The sequence below is a fragment of the Sphaerulina musiva genome, assembly GCF_000320565.1.
Source record: "Sphaerulina musiva SO2202 unplaced genomic scaffold SEPMUscaffold_1, whole genome shotgun sequence".
NCBI classification, from domain to species: Eukaryota; Fungi; Ascomycota; class Dothideomycetes; order Mycosphaerellales; family Mycosphaerellaceae; genus Sphaerulina; species Sphaerulina musiva.
This window is the reverse complement of record NW_016017383.1, coordinates 4,068,321-4,087,553: the sequence shown is the minus strand read 5'-3', so window position 1 is coordinate 4,087,553 and position 19,233 is coordinate 4,068,321. Positions and strand designations below refer to the sequence as shown.

Sequence of the window (19,233 nt, the reverse complement as noted above, 5' to 3'; positions counted from 1 at the left end):
CCTCGTCAGCCCTCCAGCTATCAGACGGGACTAGATAGGTAGCGGTCAAGACACGCCGAGAGAGGGAATATGCAGCAGCTACAGCACTCATCCTCGTCCTCGTCCTCAACCGACAACAGACTACCGTCCTGGACTGAATACCCTCGTCCTCACCCGTCCGCCGCCGCTGCCTCCCACAACGACCACCACGACCACCACCATCATCAGATCTACAGGGACAGCGTGCGCTACTCGTCGAGCACGTACACCTCTACCGGCACTGCGTCGGTACGCTCAGAATCGCCAGCAATAGGAGCAGCAGCAGCAGCAACAGCACACGCACAGCAGCAGCAGCAACAGGGAGGAACACCGGGGACAGCATCGCGAGCCTCCACGCCGAAAGCACACAAGAAGACAAGTCTCGCCGCCATCCACGCTCCGTCCTTCTCGGCATTCCGTTCGCAGGTCCCCAGTGCAGCTGTCCGGCGTCCAACTGTGTCCGACGCCGCATTCCTGCGACAGAAGTCGCCGCGTGCCGCATCCTTCTCGATAGCCGCACAGCCCTCACCACGGCTTGCCGATCCGCATTGGAGACCGTACTCCCTCGACAGTCCGCTGCCCAATACGCACCGTAACCAGGGCAGCGAGGTGGCCCCCTTGTATGCCGAACAGGTGGACCGGCCACGCGAGGAGGTGGATAGGTAAGGTCCCGATGCGAATGACACTATTCGCGTGTCTGTGTGCTACGTGCTACGTGCTACGTTCGACGACATGCATATGCTGACTCCCGCCAGGTCGTCATACACGATTCCCATTGGATACTCGAGCCACGACCGCAACGCTTCCATAGACTCGCACATTGCTAGCACTGTACCTTCTTCTGCCTACAGTAGCCCGCGACAATCGAGTGCACCCATCTACGCAAAGCATGCTCCCGATACCACTGTCCCACACGCACATCAGCATTCGGTCGCCAGCATCGATAGTAACGAACAACAATTTTCCGATCTTGGAGTGAGCAGGAGAGCTTCGATGCTCTCGGTACGGGAAGCACCCACGATGACTCTACAGTTGGACGGCGTACAGAGGAGGTTGACGGACGAGGAGTTTGAAAAGTACTCGCAAGCATCATACGGCTCTCAGCCCAAGAGACCGAAATCCCCCACCGCCAATGGAGGTATCAGCCGCTTCTTCGGCTGGAATGGCGTGCGGGAGGCTGAAGGCACGTCGTCGTCTCCTACTACCACTTTTTCAGACAGGTCGCTGTCTCCCCTGCCATCTCCGAGTATAGCTAAGACCTTACCCATAGAGATGGCGGGGAGTCGCGCCTCCGCGCGACTGACGCCCCCGGGATTAGACGTGCACAAGGCGAACGCGGCATATTTTGATAATCCGGAGACACCACTCCTGCTCGGCGACGATGCATCGAACGCCCATGTCCGGGAACTGGAACGAGAGTTGCGTCACATCAGTGAAGAGCTCGCAAACTCCATTCGCCGCGAAATGGAACTCGAAGACGAGCTGGATCATGTACGATCCGAACTCCCCATAATACCGCAATCCGAGCTTGGTGCTAGACGGAGCAGCGACTACTTTTCGGACAGTGGTGCGAGCTCCATCAAGTTTCCGATCACTGATGTAGATGCACGACTGGAACAACTCGATAAAAAGGTTCGCAGGGTGGAGCAAGAGAAGGCAAACTTGAAGCTCGAGGCCGCTGCGAGACTTCAGACAGAACTCAATCGCAGACGCGATCTGGAAGAGCTTGTGAGAGATCTGGAAGATCAAGTGGAAAAGAAGGGAGACCAACAAGACGTCGCCGTCAGGCTCCATGAGCTGGAATCCACCCTGGACGAGACTAAGAGGCGTCTGGGGCAGGAGAAGATGACCAAGGAGAACTTCGAGGACCTCTACAGTGCCACCAAGGAAGAGTTGAAGCAGTTTCGGGACGAGGCAGAGAATTTGCGCAACGAAGTGGTGCCTCAGCTGAGGTCAAGGCTGGAGGGATTAGAGGCGGAAGCGGCGGATAACCAAGCGATTGTGTACGAAAACACACGCTTACAGCAATTGGTTGCGCAATTGAAGAGGGAAAGTGGGCACTCCGGGTTCGGCAGCATCGCCGAGGAGGGTGTGGTTGCGAACGCTGGGCGTATGAGCCTGCACCGAAGCGGATCACTGGCGAGAAGCTCGAGTCTCCGGCGTGGCGGAACCATCAAACAAGACCGCGCCGAAGGCGGGCGACAACGCTCGGGCTCTGTTGGTACATATGCCGACGGCGACAAGGATATGATAGAGCAACGAGATGCCTTACACAAAGCGCTCAAACTGCTCATTCATCGCTATGAGAGACAGCAGAAGGATCATGAGCGCGCGATGAAGAAATTGAAGAGTGAGAAGGACAAAGTGGAAAGCATCACACCAAGGCGTACTGCTTATGCCCAAGAAGTGTCTTTCTTGAAGGCCGAAGTTTCGAGTTTGCGAAAGCGCACGGAAGATGCTCTGGAGCAGAAGTGGCAATACGAGAAGAACTTGGGCGGCTTGAAGATGGATCTCGATCGCGCGGAGCAGGAAACTCGGGGGCTACGGATCATGTTGCAGGACCGCGACTATAGCCATGTTGCGAGCGAGTCCAGCCAGTATGGAGGTGACGAGGAAGACGAGCAGCTGAAAGTGAGCATCTCTCGAGCGGAAAGTGAGCGTGATCACGCTCGACAGGTCGCGACCGAATATCGCCAACGAGCACAAGTTGCCGATCCCGAAACGGCTGAAGGGCTCATGGCTTCTGCGAACCGTATGGACGAGCTCGCGGAGCAGCTCGAGGCACAAGTCCAAGCCAATAGCAAGCTCCGGGAACGCCTTGCTACGGCCATCGCCAAGGGGGAACACGAGCAGAAACAATCCACCAAACAGATCGAAGACATGCAGAGACGTCTCGCAGGCATGGAAGAAAGCGTGCTTGCCGCACAACAGCATTCTGAGACCACGCTCGCCAACCACGATGCCGAGGTGAAGCGCATCGATGAGGCACGCTCGCCCTCTCTACAGAGATTGCAAGTTGCCATTCCCGAACCGAGCAAACTCACTCCTCCCTCGCCGCTGCTCAGAAAGACGCCCAAACTCGGCAGCAAGAAGCTCATTGAAACATCTCTCCTCGAAATGAGTCGCACACAACTTCTGGAACGCAAAGTCCGGGAGCTGGAAGGGCTGTTGAGAGAAGCAGAGGAGGACATGCAGCATGTGGTTGAGCGTGTCAACAAGAGCCAGATGGAAGTCGCAGACCTTCAGACCGAGCGCGATGCGGCTCTCCTCCAGATGAGGAAGCTTCAAGGTCAGATTGTGGCAGAAAGAGAGAAAGCAGAGGCATTGTTGCCCATTCAGAGGGACTGATTGCCCCGGCAAACTCACGAGGTTGCCGCGGGGTCCATGTAGTAATGTGACGGGGCTGTGGCGCAGTGTGTAAGAATTGACGATGCGACATGTTTTGTTGGAATACTAAATCGACGGGAAAAGGTCCTATACCAAGACTAAGGTGTCTTACTGGTAATCTAATTGCAGCAGTCATACTGGCTTCGGGGCTCGGCCGACTACATGTACGAGAGAAGGGTTTGAAGGCAAAGTGGAACCGACGGAACGCTCAGCTACCTTGTGTGTGTGTGTGTGTGTGTGTATGGAAAGGGAAAACTGGAGAGAAAGAGAGAAAAGCAAATCCCAACAAGCCTGCATCTATACAGGGAGGGAAAGGAGGGAAGGAAGGTTTTCTTTTTGAGGCGCGATCGCCCTAGTACCAGGTAGTGATGGTTGGCGACATGGACAGATTTTGAAAAGCGACAGCATCAATCTCCCCCCAAGATCCTCTCTGTTTGGGGGGTGTGTATATTATTGGTTATTATCTTGGTGGCATTTGTACTCTTATTGTCAAGTGAGGAGGTAGGAGGTAGAGGTAGGAGGTAGCTTTTTCTATGAATGGGAGAGAGAGAGAGAGAGAGAGAGAGAGAAAGAGCAAAACGAAAAAAATACCAGATCCATCCATCCATCCATCCCATCTATCTATCTATTGCCTGATTTTGTTTGTTTGGTTTTTATTCTATTGCCCGTCTTTTTTTTTTCTTTTCTTACCTTACCTTGCCTTACTGTGCTGCCGTGTACTTGGACTGTTTTCTTGTATTTGAACTTGAACTTGAACTTGAACTTGAACTTGAACTTGAACTTGGGTTTGAGGTAAGATAGGTTAGGTCAGGTCAGGTCAGGTCAGGTAAGATAAGGTAAGGTCAGGTAGGTAGGTACCTGTAGATACCTAGGAAGAGATAAGTATAGGTATAGGGAGGATAAGGGGTCTGGGTCTGGGTTAAACCGGTAAAGAAAGGGTAAACGGTTTCTGCTGATGATGTTACGATGTATATGTTTTTCTAACCGTTACTTTTACCTTATAGGTACCTATATATACCGTTTGACTACGTGAAGGGGAGTGGATGTGAGGGGGAGGTATGGCAATTCATATTGGACAGACGGACTGTGGGATTTCAATTACTATGGAAGGTTTCTTGTCGATTTCACTAATTCATTCTTATCAATACATTATCTATCTATTCTCCACTACTGGTATCACTCGGATCGATCGTTCAATCTGATTTGGGAGGGAAAAAGATGGATTTTCTTCGAATGAAACATTTCTTTCGTCGAATTGGAATCGGAATCAGATTGATGAGATATTCTTGTTGTGGATCTCGGAGGAGTTGTTGTTGTGGTTGTGGTGGTTGTGGTGGTGGTTGTTGTCGTAGTTGTTGTTGTCGTTGTGGGGAAGGAGGAGGAGTAGGAGGAGTGTTGTTGGCGGCGTGGTCATCGTCGCCAATCTCGGAGTATGCATCACCCCAGCGAGCGAGTTCTTCGTCGAGCCAGTGCACTGGGTGTTGGCGTGGCGTGGCGACGTTCTGGACAGGCGTATTGTTGGAGGTGCTTCTCGGCGTCGTGGCTTCGGAGATGGGTGAGTATGCCAGTTGCTGCAAGGAAAGGATCTCCTCTGGCGTGGGGTACTCGGATATGTGTGGGAAGTGTGGTTCGAAGGGAGTGGCTTCTGGGTTCCACCACGTGAAGGGAGTGGCTTCTGGGTTCCACCACGTGAAGCGAGTAGCTTCTGGGTTCAATTCCCACGTGGTCCTGGGTTGGGCCATGTTGTCAAGTGTGTAAATGTGTGACGCGGTGCGGTGTGGTGCGGTGTGGTGCTGTCAACGTGATCGAGATTTCGAGCTCCGAGTTACAAAACTGGGGACGTAATGTCTGGAGGTGTTTGGTGTGGTGAGAGGTGATTTGGAGACAGGCATGAAGTGGTATATATTCCATTAGAGGTTCCCATTTTCGAAGTCCTCACTTTTTTGGGAACTTCCAGGTCCTCACTTTTTTGGAACCATGGTTCACGAATCGGAGAATTGGTCCAATCGTAGCATACCTAAAGAGATACTTTAGAGACAGACATGAAGTGGTGTATATTCCATTAAAGGTTCCCATTTTTCCAAGTCCTCACTTTTTTGGAACCATGGTTCACGAATCGAAAAATTGGTCCAATCGTGGCATACCTAAATATGAGTGAAAAAGGGCTTGGCTCTGGTATGACTGTTTCTTGCTTCCCACCAGCAACCTGATACAATTCGCATCAGGCGAGGTCGCGATTATTAGGGTCGTTACTGGCAGCATTTTAGAACCACGAGTATCGTTTCTTTCTCCGCACAGCTGCAAGACTGATCAGCATCCACTCTTGACACTCTCACAGGCGGTTGGTTCTACATACTCTTGTCGACCAAATCCTGCAGGTCGTACATCCCGCCCCTACGTGCGCGATGCTTCTTGTGACCTCGATCGCGAAGCGGGACTTCATATACAACATCATCGTCATCGGAGACGACCCACACCTCCTTTTCAACAACCTCTTTCTTGGGCCGCCGACGCTCAGCCTTGACTTCGTGTTTCTCGAGTACATCCGGTAGACTGCGACCACATAGATCTGTTTCCACCGTTGATGCATCACAGGGGCTGACCTCAACAATTCGCGGTCCTTCTGACTTGGCACAATCATTGTGCGCGTCGGCTGGCAGCGTGTGGCAGACAGGCGACTTTGACCGGCCTGCTGTGTTCGGAGGCATCAAGGTCCTCTCACACTGCGGTGGACAACTCAGACAAGGAGGCTCAAACTTTCGTGGAAATGGCCACCATCTCTGATCACGCCACAACACTCGCCGGTGGTGCATGTCGTATTGATACCATTCTTGACGACGCGGATCCCAGAAGAAGATTTCGCCAGACTGATAGACTCGATACTCGGGGAATGTCGTCGCATAGACCAGGGGTTGTGGCGCATCTGGACGGTAGTGCTCTTTCATGACGGAATCATAATGGACACGACCTAACTTGGCGTAGACGTAGCAGGTGGTCTCGGGATCGTAGCAGAAGTAGTCCTGGTTGACGGAATCCCAGACGAACGGCCGTGGAGCCATTCCAGCATGGTGCTTGAGCGAGGCCTCAGTGGATGTTGGGAGGCCGGGAGAGGGCATATCGTAGTGCGGACTCAATTGGCGCGCGAGAGGCGTCGTCGACGGAGGTCGCGCCTTGAACTGGAGTACAGGAGCGGTCCCATCTGGCCACTGATGATAGGTAAACTGGGGTGTCGAACTCGCAGCTCGGGTCATGGTCATGTCGACAAAGGCTGTTCAATCGACAATATTGAGACAGGGGAAAGGAAAATAGATGTTTCGCGGATGGTAAACGGCGGAGGACGGTCAGCTCGGTACTTACGTAGTTGCAGATTGCGCATTCCACAAGTCAAGTATACATGTAAATCATGAGGCGCTGCGGCTGGTTGGTCACAAGAACCGTCCGGTCAAGACAAGCAATACAGATGCTCAGATCAGCCACGCAGCCCACGCGTGCGGCCATTCGTCTGGGAAGGACGGATGACAGACGAGCTGCATACCAGACCCAGACCCAGACCACATCCCGGCGCCGAGCACTCCAATAGGCCGCTGCGATCTCGAAGCCCAACCAGCAACCGATCAACCGACCAAGGCGATGCTGCTCACCTCATCTATGCCAGGTGTGGGCATCGCGTTAGACACATATACATGAACCTTGGATCTTGCTGCCGGTCTCCGTTGCATCGCGCATGGTATATACCTGAGATATACTGGTATATGGTATATCAAGGTCGAACACATGCAAGAGGAGGCTAGGCATCCATCTGCTGGTTCGAGACACTTGGACATGTGCCCGTGGAGGATGCAGAAATGGCGCGTAGGAAGAAGCTCAGGTGGAGTCCTCGCCTAGGCGATACAAGTAAGAGGTACATGTAGTTCGACATGTAGTTGTAGTGGGTACATATAGGTAATGTAGTTGTAGGAGGTAGCGGACCGGCCAAGAAGTGTTGAGCGGCATGCTCGGTAGTGTCATCGGAAGAATGCCAAGACCTTGCGGGGACGGGTGCTGACATTGCAGTTCTCCGTGCAGGGCAGTAGAAAACATAGCTCCACTCGGCTTCCAACCATCGCCATCACATCACCAGCACAGCACAGCTCTGCCATCCCAATCCCCATCTGTGTGAGCACGACTTGATCGTGCGCACACGCATTCATCCCTCCATCATGAGCGAATGGGCTGCCGTCGCAACGGCTGATGGCAAGGTGTACTACTACAACAAAACCACCAAAGCGACCACCTGGGTGAAGCCAGAGGGCGTCCATGTTGAGCCGCCTGCGCCGCCCACTGTGCCTAAAGGACCAGCTGGTAGCGCCGCCGACTGGGCAGAGGTGAAGACTCCAGAGGGCAGACCGTACTACTACAACAAAATCACCAGGGAGGTCAGCTGGACTCTGCCTGAAGCTGTGCGCAAGCAGCAGGAACAGCAGCTGCAGCAACAGCAGCACCAACAGCAGAACGGCCGACCTGATTTCGTAGCAGGTGGAGGCGGAGGCGGCTATGGAGCACGCGATGAACACCATAGCGGACGCGGTAGACGCGATGACCGTGACCACGGACTGCCCCAGAAGCCATCGTTCGACCGCGGTGGAGACCGAGGCGATCGCGGTGATCGAGGCGCGAACCCATGGGAGGCGCGGCGCGAGCAGGCGGGCTATGGAGGGCCAATGCCCAGCAAGACAGACGAACCAGAGTACGCTTCTGCCGAGGCGGCCGAAGAAGCTTTCTTCAAGCTGTTCAAGCGCAACAATATCGCACCGGATACTCCGTGGCAGGATGCCTTGCGCGTCGTCATCCGCGACCGCGACTACCGCGCCATCAAGGGTCCCAAAGAACGCAAAAATGCCTACGAGAAGTACTGCGCCGAGATGCGCGCCGAGCAAAAGAGCAAGGACAAGGAGCGGAAGGAGAAGGCGCGCGAAGACTTCCGTCGCATGCTGTCCACCCACGACGAGATCGAGCACTACACTCGTTGGAAGACTGCGCGGCCAACCATTGAGCACGAGGCTGCATTCAAGGGTGCCGGCGACGAAGACGATCGCAGACGCATATTCGACGAGTACATCCTCGAACTGAAGAAACAACATGCTGAGAATGAGGCAAAGCGGCGCAAAGACGCCGTGCATGAGCTGGACAACATGCTCAAGGTGCTCATCATTGATCCCAACACGACTTGGGCGGAGGCGGAAGACAAGATTGACAACAACGAGCGATTTGTGTCGGACGAGACATTGAAAGGCGTACACAAGCTCGACATCTTTCTCGCTTTTGAGAGCCACATGAAAGCGCTGGAGCGTGTGACCAACGACGCCACACAGAAGGAGAAGCACCTGAAGAAGCGCAAGCAGCGGCAAGCTCGCGATGCGTACAAGCAGCTCCTGAATGAGCAACTTCACGAGGGCAATATCAAAGCCGGCTCGAAGTGGTCGGACTTCTTTCCCCTGATCGAGAATGATCAGCGCTTCCTCGATTACCTTGCAGTTCCCGCGCGCCCGTATCCCGGCGCCACAGCCTCCAGTGCAAAAGACCTGTTCTGGGATATCGTCGAAGATGAGGAGCGTAAGCTTCGCTCGAAGCGGAATGATGCCCTCGACGTGCTCGAAGAGCAGCGATTCGAGGTCACACTCGAGACTTCACGGAACGAATTTGCAGAGATAATGCATTCTCATCCAAAAACAGCCAGTCTTACAGAGGATGAAGTCAGCATGATCTTTGACAGGATCCTGCAGAAGGTCCAGCGACGTGAAGAAGAGAAGCAGATTGGCGTCGAGCGTCAACAGAAGGCGATCATCGACAGTCTTCGATCGGCCATGAAGAAAGTACACCCTCCTATCCGCGCTGAAGAAAGCTATGATGATGTTGTCGCGCGACTCTCAGGTATTCGAGACTGGGACACGGCTGGGGAGGAAGTGCGGAAGCGAGCTTACGAGAAGTACATGGCGCGATGGAGGGAGAGGGATGACGACCGCCCGCGTCGTGACCGAGAGCGCGACCGCAGCAGAGATTACCGCAATGGACCTCGACGTGACGAACGAGACGATCGCAGGGACCGTGTCCGCCAACGCACACGCACTCCGGAGATCGACGCGTATGAGGCCGACAGGCGAAAGGCTCAGGCTGACCGCGAGAGGTCATACCGGAAGGCCTCTTTCGGTCTGACGCCTCCTCCTCCTCGTGGAGTCGACCGATATGACGACCGTGATCGACGTGACGACCGCCGAGATGAGCGACGACGACCGACCAGAGATGGCTTTCACGACAATGAGCGACGTGCTCGGGAAGCAGAGCGTGAGAGAAACTTCATGTCTCGTGCCGATCCCCGCGAGAAGAATAAGACGCTGGACTACGGCGACGACGATGTTGTTGGTAGTCGGCCCCCAAGCATTCGCAAGAGACGGGAGAGCGAGACTAGCATGGCCAGTCGCCGGGAGAGCAAGGTCAGTAGTATTGTAATGCATTCTCCCCTCAACGAATTGTTAGCTGACTTGTCGATTAGCGTCCACGCCGCGAAGGAGGCAGAACACGTTCCCCTGAAGCAGATAGCACTCTGCTCAAGGAAGAACCACCAGCGCTCCAAAGCGGATCCGAAGAAGGAGAAATTGAAGAGATATAGCGTTGCGCTCCGTCTTGCCCCAGCAGCACAGATGGAAGCCTACCATGCCTGGAGTATCTCGGTCGGACAAGGCTGGGATGTCTGGACGCATGGTCGAGGGTTCCGTTTATGTGATGCGTCGTCGTTGGTTCAACCATGTTGCTTCTCAGCTACATCATCGCTTGACCCAGAAATTCAAACTGCAAGCACTGACCAGAATTCTCTGCAGCTCTGTCTCCACATGTCGCTCGAGGGCAGCTCGGACAATCGGCGAGAGAAGCAGACATGTCAAGGCTCTGCTCTATTGCGCTACGTACGTTCCTAAAATGAGTGCATGCGTATTCAGATGAGGCGTTTTACTAAGGCATTTGATGCAGCATGCACCACCTTTTCAGAACAATGGACCTCGTTTGGTACTGGAAAAGGCAACTTGTTTCGGCCACGGCCAAACGAGTGACTGTCATTCGGTACGTTGTAGCAAAACACAGTCTAATCATCATAACTCATTTTGTTTGCTTTTCTCATTTGCTCTGACCTTCGCACGAGTCGTGCCAGTATCGGCGATGAGCAGTGCTACTGCGCTGCCAATTTCTTGTTTCCTCCCTCCATCATTGGCCTCCAGGTCTTCAATCGGTCGTGCTAGACGACTGGAATCTGTCAGACCAACGACATGTCCTGACGACATCTCTGTTTAACGTCACCATGATCCGTGTTCACGCTCCATAAGTCATGGCTGGCGAGGCGGAGCCCGTCTTCTGGTCCCGGGCTTTGGTGACTGGCAATTTCTTGTAAGTCCATCTCCTCGTCATCTTCATCCTCCCCACAAGCTACTTGCTCAAGAAACTCATCGGCTCCGCTCTTGATGACGCGTCTGCGCTTCGTGCCGTCCTGGTTCATCAACGAGTCCTTCAAACTGTGGACATCGTTTTCATAAATGCTGCCTCCTGCAACGACGCCTTTCAGGAGTCATCCTCCAAGAAGAAGTAGTTTCCTGTGCTCTTTTGGTCGGTATCGAGTTGAGAGTTGAGCTTGTTGATTCGCGGTCGGTAAGTATTTGGATCGCGTCTGAATGTGACATCCAAGTTCTTCAGGAACTTGTTGCAACCTGTCAACAGTGATTGAGGTCGGTTGGCGCGAGACTTGACAGACGGTTGTCCGTCGAACACGATGACTCGATCTGCGAGGTAGGTTGCCATGATGAAGTCGTGCTCGACCACGAACGCTGTCTTCTTGGAGTGCATGATGAAACGCTTGATCACGCGAGCGGCGATGATACGTTGCTCAGAATCCAGGTAGGCCGAAGGTTCGTCAATGAGATAGATGTCTGCGGGAAGACCGAGAGCAAGCACGATAGCTACACGTTGCAATTCTCCTCCGGATAGATTCTGCACTTCCTGGTCGATGAAGTCGTCCATCTTCAGTGGTTTGTAGACATCAGTCTGGAATTGTGGCGAGAGGAAGGCAGTCTTGATCTTCTTGAAGAAAAGCTGACGCACGGTTCCCGTAAACTTGGGCGTGATTTTTTGAGGCTTCATGGAGATATTCATCGCTGGAATCTTCTTGCCATCATCTGGTGGAAGTGCTCCGGCAAGCATCTTGCAAAAAGTGGTTTTCCCAGTACCGTTTTCACCCATCATGACGATAATTTCGGAGTCTGTGAACTCGCCAGTCTCGACAGTGAGGTGGAATCCACCCATGGTCTTGGTCATAGTTGGGTATTCGTAGTCGCGATTCTTGTCAACCATGAATTCATCGGCGGCCTCTCCAACCCGGAAAGTAAGGGACTCTTCTCTGAAACGCAGATTCTCGGTTGGTATGTTGCCGTCCAAGAAAATATTGATGCCCTCACGAACGGAGAAGGGCGCAGTAACGACACCATAGACCGCCGGCTTACCGTAGAGGCAACAGATATAGTCAGAAAGGTAGTCCAGGATGGACAAATCGTGCTCAACAACAATCACATAACAATCCGGGCGGAGGAGACTGCGAATGATCCGACCAGCAGCAAGACGTTGCTTGACATCCAAGAATGATGAAGGTTCGTCAAACATGTACACATCGGCCTTCTGCACGCAGACCATGGCAATGGCGAAACGCTGCAGCTCTCCACCAGAGAGGAGGTCAATGTCGCGGTCCCACACTTGAATCAGCTCTGTCTCATGTTATCAGCTCGGTCCTTTCTGCACTAATGTGGCATTCTCCACTCACCAAGTGCTTCGGTAATCTCCTCCAGTCTCTCCTTTGGCACTTGAGCACGATCAGTGATCAGGTGGCCAACAGTTCGGATCTTTCCCTTGACAGCCTTGGGAATCTGGTCGACATATTGTGGCTTGGTCACAGCCTTCAAGTCGTCCTCGAGAATCTTGGTGAAATAGTCTGTCCAATATCAGTGTGTGTTCCTCCAATTCCCGAGACCACTTGAGGTGGGCTCACTCTGCAGTTCCGAGCCTCTGTAGTGCTTCAGAATCTCTTCCCAATCCGGCGGATCATCGTATCTCCCCAAGTTTGGCTTCAACTTGCCCGCCAGAATCTTCAGCGCAGTGCTCTTTCCAATACCGTTTGTTCCCACCAGTCCCAACACCTGCCCCGGTCGTGGCAGTGGCAGTCTGTGCAGCTTGAAGCTGTTGGCGCTGTAGCGGTGTGCGACTTGTGTCTCGAGGTTGGTGGGCAAGTTGATGATGTTGATGGCGTCGAATGGACACTTCTTGGGACAGATACCACATCCGATGCATAAACGCTCTGAGATAAAGGCGATCTTGCTGGCTGGGTCAACCTCAATGCACAGCTTGCCCGTCCGCACCACCGGGCAAGATTTCTTGCATTCTTGCCGACATTTCTTGGGCTTGCACTTGTCGGAGTTGACGATGGCGATACTGCGAGATACCGTCAGCGATCGGTGTCCTGGAGAGCCATTCCACAAGCGGTGGGCGGGGTGCGGTGGGCGGTGGGCGGTGAGCGGTGAGCGCCTACCGTGTGAGCTTGTCCGACATGTTGCTGAAGTTGCCGTGAATGCAGTGCTTTCAGCGAGCAGGACCAAGGGAACAGAAGAGGAGACTGCTGACGAGCCGGGCACTGTGTACACGCGCTGAGAGGGAGAGAGAGAAAGAGAGGTATGAGTCGGACAAAGTGCCGCTGGTGACAACAAAATTCCTGGAGTAAGAACAATGGGCGGGTTTTAATTGGGCACGGTGGGTGGGCTGTTGGAGGGGAAAAGAAAGTGAGGACACCCAGCCGGAGGTCGAATTAGAACCGGCCAGTGAAGAACTGAAGATGAGAAAATCGACAATAACGCCCTGACACTTTGATAATATTCACCGGCGTCGATACTCTACTCTGTGCACTTGACGTCTACATACACCGCATGCAATCGATCCATCGTTACAGTATTCGTTATGATGCCCGCCCCGGAAGAAGACGTCGCGAAATCAGTCCAGAGCCACTAGAACTAGTTCCTGCCTCAGTCGTCGCTGACGGAAGTGCCCGAGCCCTTCGAACATCCCATCCGAGAATCCGAGAAGAGTATACCAAGTGCACTCCCTCCACACCACCCTCCCACGATTCCCTTCTTTATTGCTGCCGCCGAGGCCAGTACAATCATGGCCTGTAAGTAGTGCATCTCCGACTTCTCTGTCCCTTTTCGCCCAAGGAATCGCGCCTGGAGCGTCAAAACCGAGCACTCAGCTTCGCCATCGAAACACCATCGCGACCGACATATCCCATCGCCAGACCACCTCTCACCGCCTCAAGACGCCGATAGCAAGTGATCCGTATCCTTGGATATCTGCCGAATCGCGTCAAGGACGTCTCCTGCCGCTGGAGGCCTGCAGCCGGTCGACCGAGTCGCCATCTCCATACCACCACGAGGACTCATACCATCACCGGACTTGTCATATACGGCATTGATACTGAATACACGGCCGATTAGGCGGGGGAACCGGTCGCGTTGTGGTCCTCGACGCGTTGTGAAAATTTCAGCTCGCAAGCGTCACCACAGCCCGAGCAATCCTGCTGACACTCCGATCTCATAGCGGCTTCCATACATGCCCCTACCCTTCCACAGACCTCTCACGACATGTCGATGACGAATGGGCACACAGAAGCAGTCGGCGATGGACTTCTGAAGCCATCCGGTCAGCCAGACCGACGCGAGAGCGAACTTTCCGACATGGACGGCTTTCCAAGTACCGACCTAGCATCACCAGACGGAGCGAATGATGGCATGTTCTCCGACGACGATGCTGTGCACGATATGGCTACGTCAGAACTTGATGAGGATGATGATGCCCCGGGCGAGGAAGATGCAGACTTTGACATGGAGAGTCCTCAGCTGGGACAAGTGAACGCCACGAGCCACGACAGATCATCCTCCGAATCTAGTTCTAGACCTGGCAAGCGGAAAGCAGATGTCGATGACGAAGAGTACATGAAGCAAAACCCAGAGCTTTACGGGCTGCGACGAAGCGTAAGATGCACTCCTTCCCCATTCTGCCACCATTCCTGCTGACCTGCCATTTCCAGGGCCGAGCCAGACCAGCTAGGCGCGTGGTATGTATACATCCATTTCTGGACCCACCATATACTGATCGCTAATATGCTTCTCAGGTTGACAGTTCTGAAGAAGACGGCGATGACGACGAGGACGCCGTCAACACCGGCAGCCGGCGGAAACGCCAAAAAACTGCTACCGCCCGACCATGTATGTCGCCCTACTTTCCCTGAGATATATTCTGCCCATGTGGCAACTGACATTGTTCCTCACAGCATCTATACGAGAGTCGTCGCGTGCTGTCGCCTCGGATGGGACAGAGTCTGACCAGGACACCTATGGCGGTCAACGTGGCCGCACATTCGCGAAGAAGCAGAGACAAAAGTTGCAGGGTGTCGCATCTGGTTCAGGTACACCTCAGTTGGGTGAAGTGCGCTTCTCATCCCGGCGAGCTGCCAAAGTCACCACCTACAACGAGGACGAAAATTTCGACAACTTCGAAGAGGAGGATACCGAGAACGTGACGCCGAACTATTGGACTTATGTCGAAGAAGAGAACACGCCAGCGATCGACTTAATTCTCAACCACAGGGTGGTTGAAGGCGTTGGTGCGTACTCAGCCATTGTGACATGCTGCGACTGTACTGATCGACCTTTAGAGAAAGACACTCCCGACAAGCACGACTACGAATTCTATGTGAGTCTGCACTGAGAGCGCACGTGTACGTACGTGCTCTGCAACTAACATGGCTACAGATCAAATGGCAAGGCAAAGCACACTATCACGCAACCTGGCATACGTGGCGAGAACTTTCCGACGCTGGTTACAAGGGCATCCGTCGCCTCGAGAACTACTACCGCAAAATTGTCATCATCGACCAACAAGTGAAGTCAGACCCAGATATTGCGGCGGAAGATAAAGAACGCTGGAATCTCGATCGTGAAGGCTACCTGGACTCGCTGAATGACTACGTGCAAGTCGAGCGTGTCATTGGCGCAAGAGACGGAGAAGAGGGTATAGAATACTACGTCAAGTGGAAGAGTCTGGGATACGATGCGTGTACGTGGGAGAGTGCCGACTTGATCAGCACCATCGCCCAGACCGCCATCGACCGATACCTTGATCGCTCTGCGAAACTGCCCGTGTCGGACAAGATCGAGCAAAACATCAATACCCGCTCCGTCTACAAGCCATTCAGGACACAGCCCTCGTACATTAAGGGGGGCGAGCTTCGAGAGTTCCAAATACATGGTCTGAACTTCTTGGCGCATCACTGGTGCAGAGGTAATAATGTCATTCTAGCAGATGAAATGGGTCTTGGGAAAACAGTGCAAACTGTGTCCTTCATGAATTGGCTTCGACATGACCGCCGTCAGCAAGGACCGTTTGTTGTCGTTGTCCCCCTCTCCACCATGCCAGCGTGGGCCGACACATTCAACAACTGGACACCGGACCTCAACTACGTGGTATACAACGGCAACGAGGCGTCACGCAAGATCATTCGCGAGTACGAGCTCCTGGTTGATGGCAATCCGAAAAAGGTCAAGTTCAACGTCCTCCTGACGACATATGAATACATCCTGGCGGATGCTCCTTTCCTGTCGCAACTCAAATGGCAATTTATGGCAGTCGACGAGGCTCATAGACTGAAGAATCGCGAGTCCCAGCTGTACGCGAAGCTTATGGACTTCGGCGCCGCCAGCAGGTTGCTCATCACGGGCACACCGATGCAGAACACGCTCGGCGAATTGTCTGCGCTGATGGACTTCCTCATGCCGGGCAAGATTCACGTGGATGAGCACATTGATCTCATGTCTGAAGACGCCAGCAAGAAGCTCTCCGAACTGACTGAGGCAATTTCACCCTACATGATTAGACGGACCAAGCAGAAAGTGGAGAACGATTTGCCGCCCAAAACCGAGAAGATCATCCGCGTTGAGCTTTCCGACGTGCAGCTGGAGTATTACAAGAACATTCTCACTCGCAATTACGCAGCATTGAACGCGGGGTCCAAGGGGGCCAAGACATCACTGCTTAATATCATGATGGAGCTCAAAAAGGCATCCAATCATCCGTTTCTGTTCCCTGCTGCCGAGGACCGCATTCTCGCCGGGAGTGACAGCCGTGATGAACAGCTCAAGGCTCTGATTACATCGAGTGGCAAGATGATGCTTCTCGACCAGCTCCTCACCAAAATGAAGAAAGACGGGCATCGTGTGCTCATCTTCAGCCAGATGGTGAAGATGCTCGACCTTCTGGGAGATTATTTACAGCTCCGAGGATATCAATTCCAACGCCTGGACGGAACGATCGCAGCCGGACCACGGCGTATGGCGATTGACCACTTCAACGCGGAGGGAAGCCAAGACTTCTGTTTCTTACTGTCTACGCGAGCGGGAGGTCTTGGTATCAATTTGATGACCGCTGATACAGTCATTCTGTTTGACTCCGACTGGAATCCCCAGGCCGATCTACAAGCGATGGCACGAGCCCACCGTATTGGCCAGAAAAAGCCAGTGACTATCTACAGATTTGTCTCCAAAGACACTGTGGAAGAAGAAGTCCTGGAACGCGCGCGCAACAAGCTCATGCTGGAGTTCATTACCATCCAGCGCGGCGTCACTGACAAGGATGCTCGTGACCTTGGAGATCGCATGCAACGCATCGGAGCAGCTACTGCTGAGCCCACCTCGTCTGACGATATCTCGCAGATTCTGAAGAAGCGAGGACAGAAGATGTTCGAGCAGTCAGGCAACCAGAGGAAGCTGGAAGAGCTTGATATTGATGCTGTATTGGAAAACGCCGAAGAGCACCAGACGGAGCAGCCTCAAGGCATGACTACAGACGGTGGCGAGGAATTCTTGCGGAGTTTTGAGTACACTGACGTTAAAATTGATCTCGAATGGGACGAGATCATCCCAAAAGCTGAATTGGACAAGCTCAAGGAACAGGAACGTAAGAAGCAGGAAGAGGAGTATCTCGAGTCTGTCATCGAGGAGAATCAGCCACGAAAGCGCAAGGCAGCTGGTGAGGAAGGCCGCGACCAGCGCGCTGCAAAGAAGCGAGCGAGAGAAGCAAATATGCAGCACATGGACGAGGAAGGCTCTGGAGACGACAACGACTCCGATCACGGTCTCGATCCGAGACGGGCACTAGGTGAGAAGGAATGTCGCCACCTCATCCGCGCTTATGAACGATTTGGTGCCATGGACGAGAAGGAAGAAGAGATCATCAAAGCGGCACGCCTTCAGGGACGTGACGTGAAGATTGTGCGAGATACTCTTCAAGACATCATCGACACCGCCATCCGCTTGCAGCAAGAAGAGGTCGATCGCCAGAACGAGATCGAGCGGACTACGGGCAAGCCAGTCACGAAGAAAGAGAAGAAGGCGGTGCTGTTCGACTTCAGGGGTGTCAAGCGTCTTAATGCGGAGACGCTCACTGAGCGACCCGAAGAGATGCGCATGGTGCGGAATTGTGTGGATCAGTGTTCCGATTGGCGAAACTTTCGCGTACCAGAAGCGTCTAAGCCTGCATCATACACCAGCGAGTGGGGTGCCAAAGAAGATGGCATGCTCTGCGTTGGTATCGCTCGACATGGCTATGGTGCATGGGTTCCAATTCGTGATGATGCCGAACTTGGGCTCGGCGAGAGGTTTTATTTGGAGGAGCATCGAGTTGGCGCCAAAGAGGAGCGCAGCAAGGCGGGCGACGAGAAGACAATTGCCAAATCTCCTGGTGCGGTGCATCTCGTCCGGCGGGCCAACTATTTGCTCAGCGTGCTCAAGGATAAGATCAGCAACGGCACCAACCAGGCTGCAAAAAAGGCGCTGGAGAATCATCATCGCAATAACCGGAAGCATATTGGCCAATTCCACGGCCGCATGGGCACGCCCGGACAGTCGGGCAGTCCTGGTCCAAACAGCATGCGTAACAAGCACTCTGGTGATGGCAGGAGAATGCATCAGTCGGACATCCGCAATAGCATGGACCGCCGCACGCCACACGCCGGCTCGCCAAACGGTCACCGGCCACGCACTTCGGATGACAGGCGTCCGGGACATCAACGAAATGGAAGCTCCCACGCTAACGGTGCCCCAAAGCCGTTGACTGAAGCCGAACAACGTGCTCGCCGCATTTTAGATCCGGTCAGTGCCACACTGCACAAAGTCTCAATGGCCAACAAGAAACGAATGCCTGATGACGAAGCCCGCTTGAAACTCATCAAACAAAGCCTCATCGCACTGGGAAACCATATCAACGGCCAGGTACCACAAAATGGCAGAGACATGGTTGAAGAGCTTTGGAATTATGTGAGCGATCATCATTGGCCACAGGCCAAGGACTCCGCCAAGCGCGTTCCCGGCCACAAGCTGCTGGAAATGTACACCAAGCTGTCCGGGAAAGACAGCCTGGCAGCAGCAGCCAAATCGAGCTTGGTAAAGTCTAAGCCAAGCTCAACTTCCAATGGGGCGCCGAAAGCCACTACAGCTGAATCACAGGCTGAGGAAGCCAAGCCGAAGCCGAAGAGCACCACGGAAGAGACACATGTCCCCTCAGCCGCGCCCAAGGCTGAGGCGGTCAAAATAGAGACAGAGTCTCCTGTTGTCAAGAATGAGTCCAGCCCGGCTGAGAATAGGGAAACTGTTATTGCGCAGACTGCAGACTAAATGTCAACGTGTATAAATTTCTGCCCAGACATGTACTGTGGCGAAA

General features: G+C 53.6%; 7 protein-coding genes across 7 annotated transcripts; 3 read left to right on the top strand and 4 right to left on the bottom strand.

The window, feature by feature from the left end:
- Positions 1-261: 261 nt before the first annotated feature.
- On the top strand, positions 262-3,941 carry SEPMUDRAFT_58312 (uncharacterized protein). Its single transcript, XM_016909463.1, has 2 exons — positions 262-680; positions 774-3,941. Exon 2 carries the CDS (start codon positions 1,012-1,014, stop codon positions 3,364-3,366), a length of 2,355 nt encoding a protein of 784 aa, XP_016765789.1. The 5' UTR covers positions 262-680; positions 774-1,011; the 3' UTR covers positions 3,367-3,941.
- Positions 3,942-4,598: 657 nt separating this feature from the next.
- On the bottom strand, positions 4,599-5,147 carry SEPMUDRAFT_113657 (uncharacterized protein; the record flags this gene model as incomplete). The annotated part of the gene is made up of 1 exon (XM_016901046.1): positions 4,599-5,147. The coding sequence occupies one exon, from the start codon at positions 5,145-5,147 to the stop codon at positions 4,599-4,601; it is 549 nt and encodes a 182-aa protein (XP_016765788.1).
- Positions 4,702-6,697, bottom strand: SEPMUDRAFT_160882 (uncharacterized protein). Its single transcript, XM_016907914.1, has 2 exons — positions 5,762-6,697; positions 4,702-5,703 (listed from the first exon to the last, which is right to left on the bottom strand). Exons 1-2 carry the CDS (start codon positions 6,660-6,662, stop codon positions 5,669-5,671), a joined length of 936 nt encoding a protein of 311 aa, XP_016765787.1. The 5' UTR covers positions 6,663-6,697; the 3' UTR covers positions 4,702-5,668.
- Positions 6,698-7,530: 833 nt separating this feature from the next.
- SEPMUDRAFT_146625 (uncharacterized protein) lies at positions 7,531-10,514 on the top strand. Its single transcript, XM_016903774.1, has 3 exons — positions 7,531-9,875; positions 9,935-10,343; positions 10,408-10,514. Exons 1-2 carry the CDS (start codon positions 7,605-7,607, stop codon positions 10,049-10,051), a joined length of 2,388 nt encoding a protein of 795 aa, XP_016765786.1. The 5' UTR covers positions 7,531-7,604; the 3' UTR covers positions 10,052-10,343; positions 10,408-10,514.
- Positions 10,422-10,927, bottom strand: SEPMUDRAFT_113654 (uncharacterized protein; the record flags this gene model as incomplete). Its single annotated transcript, XM_016901045.1, has 3 exons — positions 10,422-10,487; positions 10,566-10,669; positions 10,732-10,927. 3 exons carry the CDS (start codon positions 10,925-10,927, stop codon positions 10,422-10,424), a joined length of 366 nt encoding a protein of 121 aa, XP_016765785.1.
- Positions 10,928-10,989: 62 nt separating this feature from the next.
- On the bottom strand, positions 10,990-12,629 carry SEPMUDRAFT_34325 (hemin import ATP-binding protein hmuV; the record flags this gene model as incomplete). Its single annotated transcript, XM_016908567.1, has 3 exons — positions 10,990-12,182; positions 12,239-12,406; positions 12,464-12,629. Coding segments are annotated over 3 exons (1,527 nt in total), but the record flags the coding sequence as incomplete, so codon positions are not given.
- Positions 12,630-14,279: 1,650 nt separating this feature from the next.
- SEPMUDRAFT_32037 (SNF2_N-domain-containing protein) lies at positions 14,280-19,187 on the top strand (the record flags this gene model as incomplete). Its single annotated transcript, XM_016908478.1, has 6 exons — positions 14,280-14,492; positions 14,549-14,579; positions 14,652-14,726; positions 14,792-15,124; positions 15,176-15,213; positions 15,273-19,187. The coding sequence occupies 6 exons, from the start codon at positions 14,280-14,282 to the stop codon at positions 19,185-19,187; spliced, it is 4,605 nt and encodes a 1,534-aa protein (XP_016765783.1).
- Between the last annotated feature and the right edge of the window lie 46 nt (positions 19,188-19,233).